General features: G+C 37.6%; 1 protein-coding gene across 9 annotated transcripts in view; it reads right to left on the reverse strand.

Annotated features, from left to right (window-relative positions):
- The window catches only part of PTPRK (protein tyrosine phosphatase receptor type K), a 415,886-nt gene that overhangs the window by 328,040 nt on the left and 64,926 nt on the right, over nucleotides 1–22,920 (reverse strand). For all 9 annotated transcript variants that reach the window (XM_071549052.1, XM_071549044.1, XM_071549051.1 and 6 more), the window contains exon 2: nucleotides 3,408–3,530. In XM_071549052.1, coding sequence (XP_071405153.1) covers nucleotides 3,408–3,530 — 123 coding nt within the window. The remainder of the gene's footprint in view (nucleotides 1–3,407; nucleotides 3,531–22,920) is intronic.

The following is a 22,920-nucleotide window of genomic DNA, read 5'->3' on the forward strand; positions in this document are numbered from 1 at the left end:
AGAGCTGCATCTCCCCATGTGTCATAACAAAACCTGGCACTCCGCTTTAGGACACAGAAGATACTAGAAAGTTTCAAGGAGCCCACACACAGCAAGACAAGGCTGACAGGGCAAAACCATAAATTCACTGAGAACATCACTAATAAAGACTGTTTCTAGTTGTGAACCTTCCTAAATGCCAAACAGCTGAAAAGTAGGAGAGCAGTCAGGACACAATCAGCACTCATTTGTCCTACCTCTGCACTCTTCCCTAGGCAACTGCTAATGGCTACACTCAAAAGCAGCAGACATTTAGCTTGATCTCACCGAGTCACTTTTACATGCTCTTAGAAAGCTAATGTTGGACATCAGGTGTTTTCCATGGTCTTAATAAGTAATCCAAAGGTTTTATCGTGCAAGCTGCAGTTCAGACAATTTACAAGTTGGTATTTAAAGCTGTACACAAGCATATGCTCTAAGTGTTCACTTTATTTTCAAATTAATTATTATATACTGCATTTATTTTTCCCATAACAGAAGATGAGTGGCTTTTGCCTCTGCTCACAGCTTGAGAAATACCATGTAGGTCAGACTGAAAAAAATCTGAAGTTGTGTTAATTACTCAGAGGTAATTACACTTGCTTTACCAATAGCATTTGCGATTGCTATACCTGCAAAATGTTTTCCATTAGGACGAGTATTCATATTTTCATAGCACTCTGAAACACATGTTATTAGGTTTGAAATTTCCCATGATTTATCATTTCTCTTCAAAGTACAACATTGATTTAAACCACTATCTCCCTTTGAATCAAAAATAAAACATTAGCACTTGTCAATTTAGCACTTGGTAAAACATTAGCAATTTTAATTTTTTTCCCTGCTCCTATTTTTTATGTGTCTTTTTCTTCTCATACTCTTTTTATTCTAGGGTCTTTTCTTGTTTGGGTTTTGTTTTTAATAAGATTTTCTGAATGTACTGAAGACTAAAAATTGCCATTTGAAAATTGAGTATAATCCTCTATAACTACAATGGTTCTGTGTGAATCTGGTAGAGTTAGAGCCCTGAAAGCTGCATACTCATTGTACTAGTATTACCTTTTCATCACAGTGGTAACACAGTGCTCCTCCCAAGAAAAATCTACACCAGAAGTCCTCATCGCATTGTATTCCAAAGAGATGTAAAAGACAAGGGCTCCAAACACTGCAGAGGATGTCCATATAGAGGATGCCAGCACATGCATATAGGAGCTGTGTGCCTGGCTGAAGGATTATAGAGCCTGAGAGAAAGAGATTCAAAGAAAACAGCCCCTACCTTGGACTTTAGTCTCCTTGTTTAGTTTTTCAGGGTACCCCTTCTCTGCTCTCATTCACTGACTGAAAAAGTGGTCCCTATGAGACCCCTGGCTTCTAGGTGTTATAAAACACAACAATTTTCAAAGTGAAAACAGAAGTAGTTTAATTTTACCTATACCTAAAATACTATACCTATAATTTTACCTATACCTTCATTCCATATCTTATTGTACTTGGATAACTTCTTTATGAGCAGTAGAATGCTTTCAAACCTACAGTTTCAATGGTAATCAGGAAGGATCAGCAATGTTAAACCCTGCACAGCAGATGACTGCACATAGTTATTTCCCTTTTGCTTTTGCCTGAACCTCTTGCTGTTCCATTTCCTGCAGATCCACCAGAGGAATTCAGCACTCATTTTAGAACCATGTTAACCTTTTTAGACTTAATTTAAAGCCATGCTACTTCAAACACAAATTAACTTAAATATTTGGATATGGCATAGATCTTCAGAATCTGGAGACTGTGAACTCCTTCAGGGCAGCTTACCAAATCAGACTGCTCAAAACTTTAAACATCAAACTTACCAACAGTGGCACAAGAAGTCTACCATTCTAACCAGAGGGGGAAAAAAGTAATGATCAGAGCTTGTTCTGTTTATGTTTTGGACTCTTTCTGAAACATTCCTTTCTTCTGCTTGATTTTATTGAGCAGCCACAATTTCTCATACAGATGAGAAAAAGAACTTCTTCTGAAAGCATCCACATGCTAACTTCAGAGAAAAAGAATCTATAGCAGAACTGAACAGAAATCACATGTCAGAGAGCACTGGGTCATTTAACTCTGAAAACTGCCTAAGGATGACAGGTATGTTATTTGGGATAAGCAAGAAGAAGCTACCTTGTCATTTAGATTCATTCAAAACACAATTTTTCAAATGGCCCTTCTTCCTATACAAGGTGCATCAAGGTCTGAGAATACCACATGTTTTTTACAAAATGGTGCTTCCATCAAAATTAAGATACCCCAAACTTTTATAACAAACCATGTAGACTCTGAAAAGTGCAAACTGAAAAGTAACTAATTTTGGCCTTTCCAGGGAAGATCCTGTTTTGATTTTTTTAATGTAGGACCATCATGAATGCTGAGGCTTCTGGCTTTAAATTTATTCTTCCTTATACAAACCTGAAGTACCAAGAAGTCTATTAAATAAATTGTGGATCTTGCTCAATTTACCTGTTTTGCAAGAAACCTGACATGGTAACAGCTGCTCATATCAGTCACTCCGAAGCAGGGTGAACCCAGCTAGACGGCAGTTAAGAAGTAAAATTACATAGATCAACTACCATTAATTATGTACAATAATATATAAAAAACAGGGGAAGGAATGGTGCAGAGGTGAGGTTACGTCTGTGTGGTAACATTTCCCAATCCTTCTCCACACATACCTCACTTCACAAAACCTTTTAGATACAAATAAAATAGCCATGACCTTTTTTCCTCCTCTGCATGATTAATTACTTAATGTATTATTAATTGGAAAATGTAGCTGAATTTCAAATGCTTTCATTCTCTCAGCATATCATGCTGTCTGGGAAGCGCCGATTAAGCTGTTCATCAAAGGTGAGCAGGCAAGGTCATGTAGGCTGTACCTCTTCAGTTATTCATTACCTGTCCTAAATAGTAATTAACAACAGCAATATTTCCATAAATCAAAGCTTTTCTGATTACCTTTAGATGATAAAAGATTGAGGGGGGAAGGGAAGAAAGGAATCAGTGTATGGTTTTTTTGCATGTATCCCTTATTTCACCATTTCTTCTAATGCCTACCTCAATAATGGAATCAATACATTAGCTGTCACATAAAAAGCAACAGGAATTCCATACAGAATAAAGAGAAGGTTATGGCTTCCTTTCTCTCTTCCCTATGCCCCCCAAACTTTAATGGGGGATTTGATCTAAGAAGGCTTCTCAATTACTAAGACTGTTATATTTATTACCTTTGTTTCTTTTTATTACCTCCATTATCATAGTTCAAGTGGAGATCACAGAGTATGGCCTTGAGGCCACATTCACTGGGGCTCTGAGTTTCCTAACAAACTTATCCCTTCAGTATCTGTGGGGTTTCTCACCTTGAGGCATCTCAGGTGGCAAATAGTGAGGCTCTTGAGCACTGACATGTACCCAGTCGAAATCATCGTACAAGTCTTGGTGGTAGTCACAGGGCCCAGGACCATCATCGAACGTGCATCCCCCTAGAGAAGAAATTTGTTATTAGTTTATATAAAAGCAAAGATCTTCCAAGAGTCAAGCAGAGGTGTTCCTCCCAGGCTCAATACCACTACAGTGCCCACACAGTCTGTGCCACAGTTCATAGGCTTGCCTGTGCAAAGCTAAAAACTGCAAGCAGCTCATCCAACAGTGTTCCACTCTCTGCTGTAAATACATCACTACTTTATGCAACCAGTTTCCCTCAAGTGCACCTTCTGTCAGGGCAGCCTAAAGTCACAGGTCAAAGTGAAACCTATTCCAGTGTCCTAGTGACAAAAAGCAATACATTAGCTAAACCACATGGGAAACCAAAAATAATGGCAGGCTCAAAAATTAAAGATGAAAATCAAAAACTCTGATGCACTGAAAGCATAAGCAGTCCAAACACCAACAACAAGGATAAATACTATGCCCAAAACAGTGAGACAGAATAATTAAAATTACTTAGAAATTTAATAATTACTGCAGAACGAATAATCTTGCTTTACCAAATCAATCCAGCATAAGGAACAAGGCATTTTTTCAGGGTCACACAAATAATGGATAAGAAAACCTTACAAACAAAAGCTGTGAGGAGAAGTGACAGAAAGAAAGAAGAATGGGAGGAATGTAAACGATGAGAGGAAAAAAAATTCCATGTAACACAGTAATGTCTGCCCTGTCTCATTCATTAAATTTTTTATTGTATTCTTAACTCAAGGCCATTAAGTAGGCTGGGGAAAAGAAAGAGAAGAAAGCATGATGATCACAAAATAGATCAAGGTTTGAGAAGAAAGAAACAAAGGAATCAAAAGAGCCTGGTCCAAGCAAAAGCAGAGCATAAAGCTGAGAAAATACAGATATCATGCACACAATTCTGCAGCAGCTGTTATCTCTATATGCATGACACACAGCCCTTGACTTTGCTCCTCCTGTTCAAAAACAAAAGGCAATAGCAAAAGAAAGTGAAAGAGAAAACACAGTATATTCAGCATTATTTAGGCAGTATTTTTAATCCAGAAAAGAAGTTATATAAGAACTCGAGAATTAGATCATATAGAATTCTTGGAAATCAAGGGAGATACTTCTTGCATCTTCTTCTTCCTGTCCTCAGTAGTTCTGGCATATAAATTCAATTAACAGCTCTCATCACAACAAAAATTCATTTTGTTAAGACACTTCTAGAATAACAGAGGTGTTTGCACTGACTTTGTAGTATCAGTGTAAGATGAGTCACCACCATGACACCAGCCACCAACAACCTCACATGCCTGCCAGGCTCTCACCAGCTCACACTACACTCTGGAGGTGGGAAAGGAGACATTGAGGGCAATCAGGAACTACAACCTGTGCACATTTCTGCCCGCTGTACAAGACAAACACGGTCTTGTACAGAAGAAAGGCCACAGAAAAAAGCAAAGAGGAATGGGTATGTGTGCCACCAAATTGAGTAAAAAAAATATTTTTAACCTATCCAAAACAGATTATTAAAATATAACATAACAGGCAAAGAGTTTGCACAAACAGTGTTCATATTTAGGGAAGGGAAAGTTTATTTCACTAGATTTCATAAGCACATCTACACTGTGTCCCACACCGAGACTGCTTCATCCTCAATTAGGGACAACTCAAATAGTTCCCACAAATCTGCATTAGTTTTTGTCATTTTCAATGAATGACAAAACTAAGTTTTAGCTCATCCTACATCACCAAAAACCACTCCCAGATACACTACCAAACTACTTGTTAATCACTGTTTCAGCTGGCAAGCACACCAAGACAGAACAAAAATTCTACTCTGTAGCAAAATTTGTGCTAAAGCCTTGTACTGTAAAACCTTAAAGTTTCATATTCATATCTGAGTTAACAAAACTTGCTCAAATATCACCTTGTGACAACATAAGCATAGCATCGACAACAACAGAAAAAGCCCCAACATTTCATAATCTGTACTAAATTAGTTACTACATCACGGTCACTATCAAAAATGCAAGGCACAAGAAGATAAATATTTGTGCTTCAAAGAAACATTTATACTCTTCAAAGTTTCAACTTCAGTGCCCTCTGTTACCAGAGACTTTTCTAATTAACATCTATTATGAGAAAGCCAAAAAGTCTTAGAAAATAAATCTTGGCTTTTGATTTAACTATAATACACTTCTATGATCACTCAAGAGCAAAAAAAAAAAGTACTTTTCCTTCAACACTTAATTGATAAATGAAAAGCAGTTTCGCCCAACGGGAAGTTATCAGTCTGCTGTCCCAGCACCAAAATGACATATGGCTTTGAAGCACATGCCTGCAGGGCACCCATTACCCTTTTTAATGGTTTAAGTGCCCTCAGTATATAAATTCAAACTACCAATGAATCTTTTAGACTCATCTGGAAGATGAATGTCCTTAATTGCTTGTCTTTGTACCCACTATTAATTTTAGTTATGAGGGTTCTGATTAGCAATAACAACATGCCTGTTAATACACAGCAAGCAATCCAAAACCCTTGGGTGCACATCATGGCTGCATCCACAGAACAAGCAGAGTGTGCATTTATCACATGCTCATGAGAAAGTTTATCAATACAAATTGTCAAACCACCACAAAATCGACACTGTAACAACTGCTTAAACCAAAGGCTTCCTTCCTTTCATGAAGCACACCACCTCCTCTTACCAACGTATCCAGACACTTCAAGGCAACTAAGTTAACGGTCAATGCTGTAGAGATTTATTCAGTATAACACAAGTAAGACCAAGCATTTCAAACCCCCTGCAGACAACTCCTTATGACTTAAAACAGAAGCAAATTTAGACATCCCTTTTGCTGTTTCAACAGTCATTTGCCTGTGTGCTATTTCGGTAACTTTAGGCTCTAAGAGATAAACCTAGTCTAACATGCTGTATGGAAAACACAAGGAGAAGAGATGGTGGGTGAGTGAAACCTGCAGTGATGTATTTTGTTTCCAGTCATTTGTTCAAAACTGTATACCTTTTAAATCAATCTTTCACCACTCAAACAAAAAATCACGTCTGACAAAAGTACACCATAGGTCAGGACTTACTAGCACCTAACTCAGCTACTCATGCCACTCTTCACAATAATGTAACAGTGCTGTTCAGGCAAGAAAGTGGATCAGCTTGATGAATGTTTACTACCTCCCAATGAAGTACAGCAGCTGAACTCAAATACCCACTCATATTTGTTGCCTAACATTTTGACTAAGCTCCTACTAATCTCCTACTAAGCCATTTGTAACTTCCTCAAAAACACAATAAAAAGATACTTTACTATCAACCACTGTCCCACCACATATCACCACAACATTCCTTTAGCTACAGCTGATATAACCTGAAATTTATCTTCAATACTACCCTGCCACTGACATTTGTTCATACCTATCAACGCACACATGATACCACAGTGATTTGTGCACCTCTACTCCGTCTCCTGGTTGGAAGTACACAGTGCTGACATTCAAATGCCCTTGGACCTTGCAATACCTAAATCCACACTTCACTTAGATTTCTAACATGTTTCTGAAAAAGGTGGCAGCAGCAGCAATACACCAGACTGGTCTGACCTCAACAGCCTGAAGTGAGCCTAGGGACTGGGATGCAAGGCAGCCAGCAGCATCTTCTCCCTTGAAGCAACAGTGCCATCAGGACAAGGCCCAGAAGAGCTGGATGGGGCACCAACAACCAGACCCATGATCTGCTACACCTGCAGCAGTCATCAAGTCACTCTCAAAAATCAAAGACAAACAAAAAGAAAAATCAGGGAGTCCATCAGAAATGAACACCCCATCAACAGGTGGAATGGTAAGCTAGGAAGACAGAAAGAATTTTAAGAGTCTATGATTATATTGTCAAACTGTTGATTGTATTTTGGGTCAATCAACTTTGTTCAGTTGCTGAACATTCCACAGAAGCCAAGGAAATCAACAATTCATTGTATCCATTATCTCTTCCCACAAGTTTCACAAGGTTATCAACTTCAGCTTAGACAGAACTAGAACTCACACATTCTTCTTCAACGTCCTTCTAAAAGGTAAAACGATAAATCATATTAGCCTCAAAAAATTTCCTGCCTACATGTCCATTTTCATTTATAAAAGATAATGAATCTTAAATGTTCATTATATAAAGAAAGATTAATATCCCACACTGAACTCTTGGAAAATAAATTAAAGCTCCACTAAATAACAAGGTCATCAAGACTAATCTAAATTTAATCTTAAAATTAATCTTAAAATCCCCAAAATTAAACTAAATTTAATACAGCTCATATAGTCAAGGTTTTACCTATCTATTTGTGGTGTGTTGACCCTGGCTGGACACCATGTGTCCACCAAAGCTGCTCTATCACTCCCCTTCTTAGGGGAAAGAAAAATATTAAGACCTGTGGGTCGAGATAAAGACAGGGAAAGATAACACACCAATTACCATCACAGGCAAACCAGACTTTACCTAATTTATTAACAGTCAAATCAGAATGGAGTAATGAGAAATAATAAAAAAATCTTGAAAAAAAAACCCCTTCCCCACTCCTTACTTTTTCCCCAGTTTAACTGTACATCTGATCTCCTCTACTACCTTGCCCTCAGTGGCACAGAGGGATCGAGAATGGGGGTTGTGATCAGTTCATTACTTGTTTTCTCTCCCTTTCTTTCCTCCTCAGGGGCAGGACTCCTCACACCCTTCCCCTTCTCCAGCCTGGGATGCCTCCCCTGGAAGCCAGTCCTCCACCAGCTTCTACAGTATGAGTTCTTCCCACGCACTGTAGTTTTTCACAAACTGATGCAGCTGTGGGTCCCCAACAGGATCACAAGTCCCACAGTAAACCTGGCTCCTCTCTCCATGGGTCAACAAGTCCTGCCAGGATTTCCCCATGAGGTCACAGCCTCCTTAGGGCATATCCCTTCTTTGGTGTGAGGTTCTCCAGGGGCTCCAGGTATATCTCTGCTCCACCACAACCCTCTGTGGATTGCAGGGGGACAGTCTGTTTGCCACAGGCTGCAATATCTGCTCTGGCACCTGGAGCAACTCCTCCTCCTTCTTCACTGACCTTGGGGTCCGCAGAGTTGTTGCTCTCACATATTCTCCCTCCACTCCTCAGCTGCCCCTTCTTAAATCTGTTTTTCCCCTTCTTAAATCTGTTATTCCAGAGATGCTACCACCATCACTGACTGTCTCAGTCATAGCCAGCAGCAGCTCCATTTTGGAGCCATCTGGCATTGGCTCCATCAGGGGAAGCTTCTAGCAGTTCTTCGCAGAAGCCAAACCTGTCACTCCTCAGCCACCAAAACCTTGCCACAAGAATGTAATATACCCATAGAAAGTTATTTTAATACCCTTGAATTTAAAGACAAATTACATTTTTTAAAAACACTAACATATTTCTTTAGCAGCAACACTCAGTACTGCCCTATGATTTTCATTTATTCTACCTCTTTTTTATCAACCCAGGAAAAAAGAGTTAAATAGGTCTTTTCCCCATCAGGCTGAAATATAAATAAGCTTTAGACTAGGAAAAGCATGTGTCAGTGAATCCCACTGAAAAATGGGTGACCAGTACAATTTGACTGTGGCCTCCCAGCTCATCAGCTCAGGACGGAAAGTAAATATGATTCTGGATTTGAATTACTGATTTTTATCTAACACTTCCAATATTCTCAACTACACTTCCTAGAGATTATGTCAGTCCTACTATTTAGAATAGAAACACTCAGTTGCACAATAATAAATTCAATATAGGCTACCCATAACATTTATTATGAATAACATTACAGGGATGCTGCACTGAAGGTCTACTGGTTTCTAGATAAGACACTATTCCCAAATATCACTCAAAAATTCTGTGTGCCAGTTTTCATATTTAGATTTTAGAAGTGTTCTTCATTATTGAGTTCTACAACATACTAGCATTGCAAAGGGTTTCTTTGGCCATAGAATAACATCTATAGAAGGACAGCTGAAAGAACGGAAGCTTAATTTATTTCTAAGATCTTTTTGCATCTGACTACTCTTGGTGTTAAACAAAAACACACTAGGAATATCTTGAATTTCATTTTAAGGAGCTGGTTATAAGCTCAGAAGCTCATCTACTATGAACAAACAGATCACCAATACAGGAGAAATCAAAAAACCCCCAAACCACTAGCATGAGAGAAGAGTTTTACTACAGGCATACAACAAATTTCTGTCAGCACAACTTCTCCTGCACACAGGACTCAGTCACCAATGGTTTCTTTTGGGGCCTCCATGTATAATGGTGTCACATCAGGGATGAAATACTCTTACTAATTCAGCTCAAATGACTAGTTACAACAATTTACTCCTGTTATTCAAAAGCATGCTTTTATTTTTCACCACCACCTGCTGTAAAAGCATAGTGACTAGGTCTAAATCTATCAAAGTAGATAGTTCCATGGTAAGAATGCAGTATAAAATTATGTTAATTTGGGATGTCAGGTAAAATTCCTGTGATTTTTTTTCCTCACATTTATTGGTGAATTCAAAGGTTGAAAAACATAAAGGTGCTATAGGAAGTTTCTCTTCAGTCATATATATCCAGGAACAAGTTCCACTTTTAAAAAAAATTGCTCACTTACTATATTAATTTACCTGTTTGTACTACAGTACACCTTGAAGTACAGGATGTTTTCATCTTCTAAAGGCACTACATTATTTCTGTTGTAGACTTTTCAAAATACCTTGACTGCAGAGCATTCAGACACCTATTAAGAATATACTATGAATTGCTGTTAATGGAGCTTGAGAATAAATTTTAATGACTTATGGATAAAAGGTTTGTGTTAAGTACTACCTACTGAAATGTAACACTGAAACAGCTCAAGGCATGTAAAAAGGCAGAAGGTCAGAGGCCCTATTTAATGACAAAAAATGACCATGAAAAGAGCTGCACATCAGGAAAACTACAGATTCTCCTTCACCACAGGGAGAAGTCATACTAAATACTAAGAATATCTTCTTCAGTGGTATCTTATAGTATTAGAATTCACTGTACATAAAACAACTGATTACAGGTACTACCAGTAAAAGTCACATAAACTCAATTATCTACAAAGATTTCCAAAATTTTTTTCTAGTCTTTTCTCACTAAGTTTTAATCACTCTCTTAGCTTAGTAACTTGAACATGGAACTCCAAGTCTTATCCACTAGCATCAATGGAATGTAAACACCAGTGACTTAATAGGAAATATAGCTGATTATTCATAAATTTATTCTATTTCCATTGTAGGCCTTTTGTTAGTGCTGTTAGAACAGTCAACTAAATTAAATAGTCCTGTAATTATAATTTTTCCTGAAGAGGAAGTGGACTAAAACTCCTCCATTACATGCTATAAATCACCTTGACATTAAAAACCAATCCCAGTAGCCATTAAGGAGTGCTATAACCCAGGAGAAGAAGGAAAAGAATGCTAAACAGCTCATAATCACGTCTGATCTATGCATAATTTTTTTTTCATTTTCTGACTTTCATATTCCTTATTAATAAAATGCAGTAGCTTATGGGAACTTGATAGTTACGTACAAGTTATCAAAAATGCAAGAATCCTAAGGTGGACATCCTTTCGCATGCTCTTCAGGGTAAGACATGACTATGAATCCCACTATTTAGTCTAAGCCCAAATTTTGGGAGAACATGAAGATTTACTATTAGATGTGGTCTACGATGCCATTTATTAGATTTCTTCTATTAAATTGGCCTCTCTCCCTATATTAACAGGCCTGGAAAAGGCTTCTACACCTCCAGTTTCAAAAAGCTTCATATTCATTGGCAAAAGGAAACCTTTCCCTGTTTTACCAGCAGTGAACAGGATGGAAAAAGGAAAAGAAATGAAGGGGAGAAAAGATGAGTCTCTATTACACTACTTGTCCTTCAGTTTCCAACGAAACAAAATATAATCTAAACAAAAGTGTCTTTAAATTCCCTCTTGTTCTCCAAGGAAAAGTAGTTTCTCTGTTCTTTACTGGAGTGGTGACAACAGGTAGCTGTGAAAAGTCACAGTTGCTTAAGGTGTTTTTCACCTGTCCTTGGCATGGGGAAGGCAGCGGAGAGCAAACATCCCTGAATATGCACATCACTTTATATAACTGAAGCTACAAAGACAATTTCCATTTCAGTTTGCAAGATATTTCTGAAACCATGAGGAGAAACAACAGTTTCGTGAAATTATGAACTGATTTTCATCAATATACAAGTAACAGCATCCACAGAACAGCAAAACTACTTCATATTTCAGTTAATAGGCTAAGTATTCCTCAGTATAGCTTTAGTATTCCTCCAGCACACTGGGCAAATGTCTGACAATTTCACAGATGACAAGGAGTTACACTACTCCAATATAAATAACTGGGGGATTGAGGAGTGGAATCATGTACTTGAAATTAATAAATATTTCCATAACTATACCAATAGTAACTAAAACAACAGTAAGCAAGTTCTGTGACTTTGACGACACAATTAGAAGCTCCAAAAATACATTAATCGCTTTATTTTATTTATGAAGATGTGGTCTTACAACGCTGTTTCTGAAAACAACACCTTTTTTCCAAAACCTTCCTAGTGCTTATTTATAGAAAATCTTACGTAGATATCACAGTCTCTAGCATTTCACCTAAACATTCTCACAATATGCTGTTAAAAGGTAATGGGTAAGAACATGATTAAACTCAGTAGGAGTGCTGAATGAAGACAGCCCTACATCATTATATTAAATGACAAAATTTTCTACAGATTGAGTACCAGGATAGTTTGCAACCTACTCTCCATGGCAGGGGGAGAAAAATCCCCAAACCCTGAAACAAAGACTTGGAAGAAATAAGTTTACTGCTCAACTTTTGCCTCTACTAATCACGTCAGCAACATAAAGCAGGCCTAACAAATACGCCAGCCACCCTATTATAACTTTGACAGTTTAACCATAAAACAAGGTGACAGATGAAAATACAGTTTACTTAAAGTTAGTTCTAGAATCCATCTCTTTTCATATCAGCTATCAAAACTTCATTCAACAGACAAAAGCTAAAGTTTCCAGCTACACAATAGGAGCAACTAGTGAATCAAAAAAAAAAAAATCTCCTTTGAGGACAACAAACAAACACAAGATACTACAGCATCAGTACAGAAGCCAGACAAATGAGTGAAAGTACATAAGTTATACAGACTCAACTATAAAAGGAGCTCAAGGAAGATGAGGGCAGAAAGCTCAAAAGGAATATGGCCAGCATGAAAGCTGAGGACTTCCTAAGGGAAGGTTAGCATAAGACTGCGTATAAAATTTTAAATGGTCATGCAAAAAGGAAGATCAAATTAAATGCAAAGAAATGGAAAAAGCTCTGATGTTGAAAATGACAGAAGCTGTTACAAAAGGTCATTTCTGAAGCCTCAGAATGAGATAAGTCCAAGAAGGTAGAGAGATGATTGAAGAGTTCGGTCAAGGTATAAATCCAGAGTCACAAGAGGATGACAAGAACTTCTCAAAAAAGAGCTTTCAAAAAATGACATCAAGGTACATACGAATTAAGCTAGCAGTGAATCACAAAACTTGGGCACACGAATAAGAGGGGCAACCTGCAATATTGAGATTAAAAATATATCTTCACACATAAAGGCCCTGTTAAACTAAAAGCCAAATCCTTTTGTATGAGAAGTGCAGTTACTGCTCTAGTTTCTCATTTTGTAGTAAGAAAAGTTGTAAGTACTTTAATATCTGGCATATCTTTTCATGCAACCCAGCAATATGAAAGAAAAGCTAGAAAGAAGACCAATGTAAATGTATTTTGAAAACTCAGTGAAGATTTCCATACCCAAAGGAAACAGCCAATCTCCCAAATTTAGAGAAAGACTTGATGAGACATAGACCAATAAATAACAAATTTAAAATACGCTGGCCCCTTATCTAGAGAATCAGAGAACAGTTGAGTTTGGAAGGGACTGCTGTAGGCAATCTGATCCAATCTCTCTGCTCACCCAGAGCCACCCAGAGGTGGTTGCCCAAGACCATGTCCAGGCAATATATCCAAGAATGGAGATTCTACAGCCTTCCTGGGTAATCTGCACTGGTGCTGTTACCCAGACATTAAAAAGAAAATAGTATTTCCTGATGCTCAGAGGGACCATCCCTGTGTGGGAAACAGTGTCGACAGACAATATGGTGTCCTGATGTCCTTCATGTGTCGGGAAATGGTCTCAAGAATGAGCTGTTCCATCACCTTCCCACAAGAGAGGCTAGGGGGACCAGCTTGTCAGTCTCCAAGTTCTCCTTGCACAATCTCCTATGAAAATGCTGTCTCATCTTAAACTTTAAACAGTAATACTTTATACTTTATCTGGTATCAAAATGAAGCTCTACGCACTGTTGCTGGTTTTAACACCTTTTATTCAATCACAAAGACAAGTACAACATTGCCCACTGCAATTATGCTTAAATATGGACTAAAGTATCAGTGAAAAGCTAAGATAAAAACCAGAATTATATGGAAACTTTTCATATTAAACAAGCTGGGAGCAGCAAACATAGAAGGTAAAAGATAAAATGCAATTTCTTTGTCTTTTACCTTTCCTCCTAAGACTTACAAATCTAAGTCTTTCATTACAGGTGCCCTACAGAATCAAATGAATGTCAAATGAGTGATTCATTTCATATGTTACTCTTTTTATTAGTTACTTTATTCTTCAACAAAGCCAGATTTATCAAAATATTTCATAGGCTATAAGGAAAATATTTTAAGTAGATTGTATTGGGACAGAATAATCTGACAGCAAAGCTCATTAACACATCCAGAGCACAGATACAGAAAAAGATGCTAACAACTGACTTTCTTACATCTTGTGTCCAAATTACTACTTGCTGTTGAACTGATTTAACATACAAATTATACATGTAAGCAAATAATGTGCTTCTTCTCTCATCAGATTTGGTCCTCAGAAAGACCTCTGATGAACAAACAGCACAAGTCGTGACATAATTTTGGACAAAGCTTACTGATATGCCATCAAACTTGTGCAAAAAAATACTCTCTACAGAGAAACTGCAATAGGCATGTAAATTTTTAGGAAGAAATCATTATTTTAGGGTAGAAATATTTATGGTAGTAATATTTCCATTACAATTTAACAAAGAAAGAAAATGTTATGACTTCCCAGGGAATTGAACTCAAGGACTTGAAACTTGTATTTTTATCTGCAAATCTGCACTTGAGTTTCAATAGAACCAACTATTACAAGAATACTTAACTATATTATAGTATTTTTCAAGCAGATTCAAGTTGTATTTAATCTCTCCACTTCTTAAACAGAGAAACATTCCCACGAGGGTGGCTTAGTAAAATGGTGTAAGCCTGAAGGTTAGATGAAACCCACTTTAGGCTGTACAATGAAGTTGTAGCATTTGGACGCCAATCATCTGTCCATGTCCTGAAGGCATACACTGCCCACAGCACAGGAACTGAGGAACTATTCCGACAATCTTACCGCTTCAGCACACAAAAGAAAACATATCCCTTTATGTTATACGTTGTACAGAAGTCAAGTGCAAGAAAACCTATGGCTGGAAACTGTCTTGGTAGACACTGATAGGGGACCAAAACTACTCTGAGCATATATTTGCCTCTCAGCCTTAAGATTTTAAGGATTAATTAAATATTTTCAGGAAAACATCAGCTTCATGCTAAATAGTAGTTCAAAGAGAGGAAGAAAATTTAGAGACAAATGCTGAACATTTCTGCACAATGGTATAAGCCACATCCAGAAATTAGGCTTAGAGAGCATTCAGGAGAGAAAAAGCTTAAAAAAAAAACCACCAAAAAAACCCCCAAAAAACCAACAACAAAAAACCAAACAGTCTTCACTCCTGCACAAGTGTCTTTTTATTCAAGTTAGACAAGGCCTTTACACAGCCAACCAGAACGTGTGCAAGTATTACATGCCCCTGTTTTCACAATATCTTTTTAGTTACACCTTTGTGAAAACACTACCAAAGGATGTATGACAAAGCATTCACTTTTTGCTATGCCATTACCTAAAAAGGAGTAGGCAATTTGCTAGGGAAAGGAAAAAAAGGCTGCAGCAGGATAAACTACTAAGTATCAGTTTTTAAATTCATATCTCATCTGACAATGAAAACCTCATGGAAGGAGAAAATACCTGAAGAATTTGTTTTATTTTTTTTTAAAGCCAGGAGAATAAATGTTAATTTTTTTCAGCAAGTAATGTGTGTCCTGATGCTTGCATCCCTTGTGAGCATAAATTAATAAACACAATAAAATAAAAACACCAACCCTTCCATAAAAGCAGCATTCTTCATTGTGTGTTTCTTAATTTTTCTGTACTAAAACTTAAGGAAAGCTCAACGTTGGCTTTGGATTACCAATTTATCATTTTAAAGTTAAAATACAGAACATGATGCAGAGAAATAGATGCAGAAGAAAATACTTCATAGAGAATAAAAGCCAATAAAAGCATCAAGAATTTTCATACAATATAAAAATCAATGTTTAATAACCAACACATGATCTGGATGTAATGAATAAAGCAACAAGCATAATAAAATTTTGCAGATTTTGAACTGAAACACTTTAGTACCAGAGGAATATATACAATTTGTAATAAAATAACACTCTCAAGGTGTGACCAAATCCTTCCTCCCCTACTTTTTACCACATCACAGTCCACCCCACAAAAGTATGAGACAGAGGAAAAAAACAAAGTTTTGTTCATACCACCCATACCAGTAGATCCATCACAGTTTGTTAAGACAAAAAAGAAGTGACAGGTACAGATTATTGGGAATTGCTAGTTTAAGTTAAAGTAAAAATCCATCACCCACCAGCATAGTGAGGTTCTGTCCTCTTTTGATCTTTGTAATTGTAACTATTTGCATACGCTTCAAAGGATCAAAAATAGACTCCAGGTCTACTGGTCTGCATCTAATTTCTGTATATCCTCACCTACATATATATTTGCAGACTTTATTTCTCTGGGCTTGTCTCCATTTTAACACTGATCTAAAGTGGTCTCCTTCTCTCTAAACTGAATCTTAGCCTGCCTTTCTGACAATTTTAGAGCAGCACAAGAGTTACAACCACTCTATAACTCTTTTACTCCAAACTTGATCTCAGGTCAGCACCTCTTTTCTCAGGTATTACAAACACCATCATAAATCACTCACATCTTCCTTCAAGCCTCTTCATGTGTCCTTCACTCCTGCTATGACATTTTTGAAGGAAAACTAAAAAGCTTCTCCAACATACACTTTCTCTACCAGCTTTCCTCACCCCTTAACCCAACTACTTTGGCATCTTCTCTCTGCCCTTGACAAATGAGTCTTCTCCCACTCTTATCTGTTCACAGTACTGCTGAAAAGACTTTCTTTACAGCCCATCACTTTGGCTGCATTCCACTTTAACTTCCTCTCTCTCCAATTTCACAGAAAAAACTTTATTTTTGTAACCATTCACTGTTTATGCCCACTTAGAGACAGCCAGCCAACTCAACAAAACTCATAGCAGCAACTGGCAGAAGCCTATTCCTTTGTTGCTGTTGTTGGATTTGCTTTCCTCTGGTTTAGAAAGTTCAAACAACCCCAGAGGGGTAAGGGGGAGAAAGGACCAAGGGGTCAAAGAAGTGGGAGGAGGAAAAAACCAAACAAACAAAAAAAAAAGAAAAGAAAAGAAAAAGAGGAGATTACAAGAGTCCATTGCCAGAATAAGGAATAAGACTGATGTGTACAGAGGGAGATGAGAAAGCATGGACTGTCGTGCTTAGGGAAGCAAATCATTAGGTTGACTAGATTTCTTGCTTTCAATTGCCCATAGGTATCCAGTGGAGGTGGGGGGCAGGGGGCAAATCACTTCTTCCTGCTCATCTAAATTGCTAACATCTACAGAATGGCAAAGGCACAAGTGTTATGGATAGCTAACAAACTGCAACTGTTTTAAAAGATATTTTAATTACAGCTGCCCTGATATCACCTCTGAAGCTGAGCATGAAGAAGCCCTAGTGCAGCTCAAAATTGTGAGCGAAACTGAGAGGCCAACAGCATTACTCTGCAATCTTACACTGCTTGCATCTCATACCACCTACAGAGCAAGAGGAATTGAAAACAACTGACTTTGCCAGCATGTTTTTCACTAGCCAAAGGAAAGAGAGAGATGTTGTCAGCACCTTCTCTGTATAGTAGTGACTAGTAACCCATGCATTACTACACTTTTGTCTTGATCTTTATATAGTCCAGTTACATGGAAAACATTCATCTTTCAGCCCAAATTAATACCACCTAGAGTTAGCCTGGTAGATACAGCATTACAGACCAAGCTCTGAGAGATAGCCTTCAACTTTATGATCCAGGAATGGACTTGTGCTGCAGAGGTCAGGGGAAAGTTGAGTCATATCAACACCATTTTGATTCCACTAGCTCAGTATCTTGCTTGTCCATAGCCCTCTCACTAAGGTGAACAATCACCTTCTGGTGACAGAAACGATCACCTTCAAAGCAGGATAAACCACAGAATCACAGAATGGGTCAGAATGAAAGGGACCACACTGGGTCATTTGATCCAATGTCCCTGCTCAAGTAGGGTCCTCTAAAGTACATTGCTGAGGATTATGTCCAGATGATTCTTGAATATCTCCAGTAAAGGAAACTCCACAACATCTCTGGGCAATCTGTTCTAATGCACAGTCACCCTCACAGTAAAGTTCTTTCTCATGTTCAGGAGGAACTCCCTGTACATCAGTTTCTGCCCATTGTCTGTCATCCTAATGTTTGACACTACTGAGAAGAGGCTGACTCCATTCTCTTCACATCCTTCCTTCAGATATAAAAAAACAACACCCACAATGAAAAAAAAAAAACATTAACTGAAACTTCAATATTCAGAGACACCCAGGTCAGTTATATAAAGATGAGTTATATTTTGCAGAACTAAATCACCACTTAGAATTTGTGGTAAGGTTCTCTAATAATCCATTTCATGGACTAGTCAAAATGGCAGAGCTAATTTTTAGCACTTTGTTCTGAAATTCTCAATTTGACACACCATTTTGTAGACTTACAGTAGAAAATGCCGATGACTAATGCCAGGTTGTTCCATTTTAAAGTTGCATTAAGACAGTCCACTAACAAACCTACCCAGAATAACCCCTAAGTGATCTGTTCCTACTCTGCAACACCCTTGTATCCAGCCAGTTTTCAGTCTCTGCAAGAACAGCTTAACTGAACAGACCTTAAGGGTGAGTACAAATACTAGTACTCTGCATTTTCAAAGCTATAATCAGTTTTCTCCTTCTACCCATAGAGTAGTTATCTATGCTGATGACTTCAGCCTGGGTAACTATCTCAATCCTTTTTTAATCCTGAGGGAACCAGGAATTGCAAACTGGCAGTTACAGCAGTTCACACTTTTCCTGCAGTTGGCACATTTTCCATCTCTAGTAATGCTTTTGTGACCCAGTAGCAGAGCATTTCCAGAAAAGAGCTCTACCAAAACAATCCACATCTGTTCTCTCTCAGCAGCACTCTCAGTTCGTCTCTAACTTACTATGGCCATATGATAAAATTGGATGCAAAAACCTCCCTCTAAGCCCAAAAATCACAGTAATAGTCTACACAGCAGCAATATCGGATCTACCCAGAGATCCCTCATACTCTGGGCATCTCCTCTTCAGTGTTGCTACTCCACAGTCTGAATATCATGTATCAATTTGGGCCCACCCACCTTACATGTAGTTAGCTGTAATGCTACTCCCCACTACTATGAGTGTCAATTCATACTACAGATGGCATCTCTACCCCAGCTGCCACTGCTGAGTCACACTGCTCTGCCATTTGCTCACTTTGAATACGCATTTGCTAAAATAGTCACAAAGATTGAAAGCTCATCTGACTAATTGTACCCAGATCCGTTTTGGTATCAAACTTCATTTTTTTGCTTACTGCCAACTTTGTCACTTCACTGTCAGTGGCAACTCACTAGAAGAAGACATTAAACCCCACAGCAATGAGGTTTTATTCTGCCTTGCTAGTTCAGGATGTTCCCAAATCACCTGTGTGCTGGCCGGAGAGGCCCTTGGTGCAAAAATGCAGTGTGGACCCAGGTGCATTACAGATGAGTGGAACACATCTGCATGCAGATATGGCGAGCAACAGCCTCATAGAGGACAGGCTCCAACACAGAGCAGCAACAAGGTAATGCAAGGAATTTCATTTCCAAAACTGCTGTGGCTTGGTTTTTGCACATAAATCAACAACAGCAGTAATGAAATTTGAAAGTTGATTACTAGAAGTATTTTGCCACCTCCCTCCTAATCCATCTACTTCAACCCACTCAAAACTACTACATTCAATCCATATATTGGAGAATTAGAAAATTTCAAGGAGGAAAAGTGCCAGAAATAAAAAGTCTTAATTTAACAGGGAACCCACCATGAAGGAGACTGACTGCTAGAAAATACTTTTATTCCTTCAGCATTCACTTAGAAAAAGACACAGAAGTCTAAATACATCATCATACCTTGCAAACAAAATGTTAGGCAAGATAAGTATTCTCAAATATTATTTAAGACAACTGACTACCTATCACATTATAGTTTTGCAATTAGTATTTCTAAAAACAGCAAATAGAATCTTCATTAACTGAATCAAACAGCAAATAACAACCACTAAAAGTCAGGATCCCACCTGATCCTCAAATCTCCTTTGCCACAGTAGGAATAGCACTACCAAAACAGTGTGTTTTAAGAAAAGAAACTTTCACTGTGTTGATAAGGCAAAGCAATTCCCTCATCTCAGCCTATCATCTCTATATTTGTACATTGTGCAGAGGAAATGTGAGAGAATATATTAACTCTACACCACCTAAACCAATCATACTTTTTTTAGAAATATTGAAAGACAATTAGAAATAGTTCAGATGGCAGGAGACCAGACGAACTTAAGACATTCTCCCTTAGGCCAAAGAGTCTTTATATGAATGCTACTCTGATGAGGGTTCAAACTTTTTTGTTTTCTTGCCCTCAAGAACAACTGCATCTTCATTCTTTCATACAGCAATTTATTTTTTTTGCTGCTTTAGATCCTGCAAACCAGAGATTCACAACTCCATTTTTGGAAAGTAAGTAGAGGAGGATCTAATTTGAGTTAGTTTTAAATTACACAGCCATAAATGAATTAAGTTTATTCAATCAACTTTTTCAGGTCACCTTTAAACCTCCTGCTACCAATTCGCAAGCTAGACTAATTGCTTTAGATTCATCTTTCTTTCCTCTGAAGACAAAAATCATGAAAATTAAATGCTCTTACATTTCTACAAGATGCAAACACTGGTGCTTTAATCTACAAGCAACTAGCTGACAGCAAGGAGTCAGAGTGTGGGATATACGGGATATACTATTTGGCCTATGGGAGTTAGCACTGAACATTGCTGCTGATGTAAAGAATTCAAGAAGAAGAAACTGTCAGTTCAAGAAGAGTAAGAGGATGAGGAGCAGTACTGGAGTGACACAGTTCTGCCTAAGGACAGAAGCCTGCTGAAGGGTCCTCTCGTCAGCTCTGCCTGAAATATGTATAATCAATGTGAAGGAAGCTTTGGCTGTTACTCAGGATTAAATATAGTATGAATACATAAGTGCGGATTGATGCTAAATTTAAAAGAACTTTTTAATACAGATTTTTTTTTTAGTCAAGAAGTTATGCATACAGAGGCTATTTACACACATGTTAATCCTTCAAGTCAAGCTGTCAAAAATAGAAGGGAATGGGTAGGAGGGAAGGTGATCCTCTTTATCAGTAGCATCTTACTTTAAATGGATAACATGAAAGGAAAAAAAGTATTGAAATGTGAAAGAGAAGGATAACAGTGAATAAGCATTAGATCTTACACTTTCTTTTTTTTTCCAAGGAACGAAAATAAAAAGACTTAATATTGAATCCTTTCTATACAAGTCAGCAATATAAATCAAACAGAATGAATACTCAGGAAACAAAAATCAATAAAAATATTTCTGGTTAGAATCACTGTTGTTAATTACTTCATGACAAATCATCGCAATAAATGTCAAAATTAAAATTTAAGGAGCAAGTCTTAAGTCTCTCAGTGCCTAAAGATGCCAGCTACAAAAGTAACAAATAGCTAAAAATAATCAAGTCTGGGCCAACTCATTTATGCAGTCTGCAAGTACCATTCCACAGGAAAACAAAATGCACTATATATTCTCCTGATACAAATGGGGACCAAATCGTGGTAAAATTTCTGCATTTCTATTGTTAATCAAATATGTAATATTAGAATGAATGAAAATACATCTACAGCTAACACTCTTAGTAAAATAGAATACAGCCAGGGGCACTGACAATAAGACACTTTTTGTGGCCCTAACATGCTGCTGCTCAATGTTTCACTCCTCTTACTCTGACACAGAGGGCTCATGATCAAAGACAGCTACAGTTTTATTACTCTTATTTGGCTGTTACTGTAAAAGGCTTGGAGGTTTTCACCTACCCTATTTGAAGTACTCTGTTTCAATTCTTTCTACTCTATTTTATTTTTGTGAGAACCAAGTCACACAAACACTAGAAGAGTTCCACCTTTTATTAAGAATCACCTGTATCACAGTTGTATTTCTTCAATAGTATAACACTGTGCTTAAAAAACTCAAAGTTATTCTTACAGATTCATTTGTTTTCAAAGTGTGTCTTGAGACACTGCTAGGTAGTACCTGCTTTCTGAAGAAGCTATAAAGATGGGGTGGATTAACAATCCCTGACAATCAGAGTTTTGTTTCAGTTCATCTCTGAGTCCACAATACATGATGAGGTTTGATGACTTAAACTACAATAACAGCTCCTTGTTGGGACAATGCTATTCCTAATTAGTTTTTCTGGAGTGTCAGAACATGAAACTGCAAGTGATGATGGTCACTACCATGCTTTCGGCTATGCATCAGTCATTTATTATAGCTTCACAACCTGCTAACAGAGAAAAGAGCAGCAGAGAGTTTTAAATCAACAGAAAAAACCCAGCACCAATATTTTATTCCATTTAAACTTCTATAAAACTACACAAAACTTATTGATATATCCTAGATGCTTAGGGTGCTTCATTATCGTGTCACAAGTAAAAAACTTTCTTGGAAGAAAGAACGGGAAGCTTCCACTACATACAGAAGCATCAATAGAATCACCTATTTCATGCACCCACTCTGCTGGTTAGTAAGTAAAAGCAACTGAATGGTCGTTAAAGAACTTAAATCCAACTTAGTCAACACTTAGCACTTCCTTCTTGCTTACTCAGCAGAGAGGGGAAAGTACAAATTTGGAAGGGAAGTGAGGACAGGGAGTAAGCATCACTTTGTATCAAAGTTCCACAACTGCT

This window comes from Pithys albifrons, chromosome 2, assembly GCF_047495875.1.
Source record: "Pithys albifrons albifrons isolate INPA30051 chromosome 2, PitAlb_v1, whole genome shotgun sequence".
In the NCBI taxonomy this organism is placed as follows: Eukaryota; Metazoa; Chordata; class Aves; order Passeriformes; family Thamnophilidae; genus Pithys; species Pithys albifrons.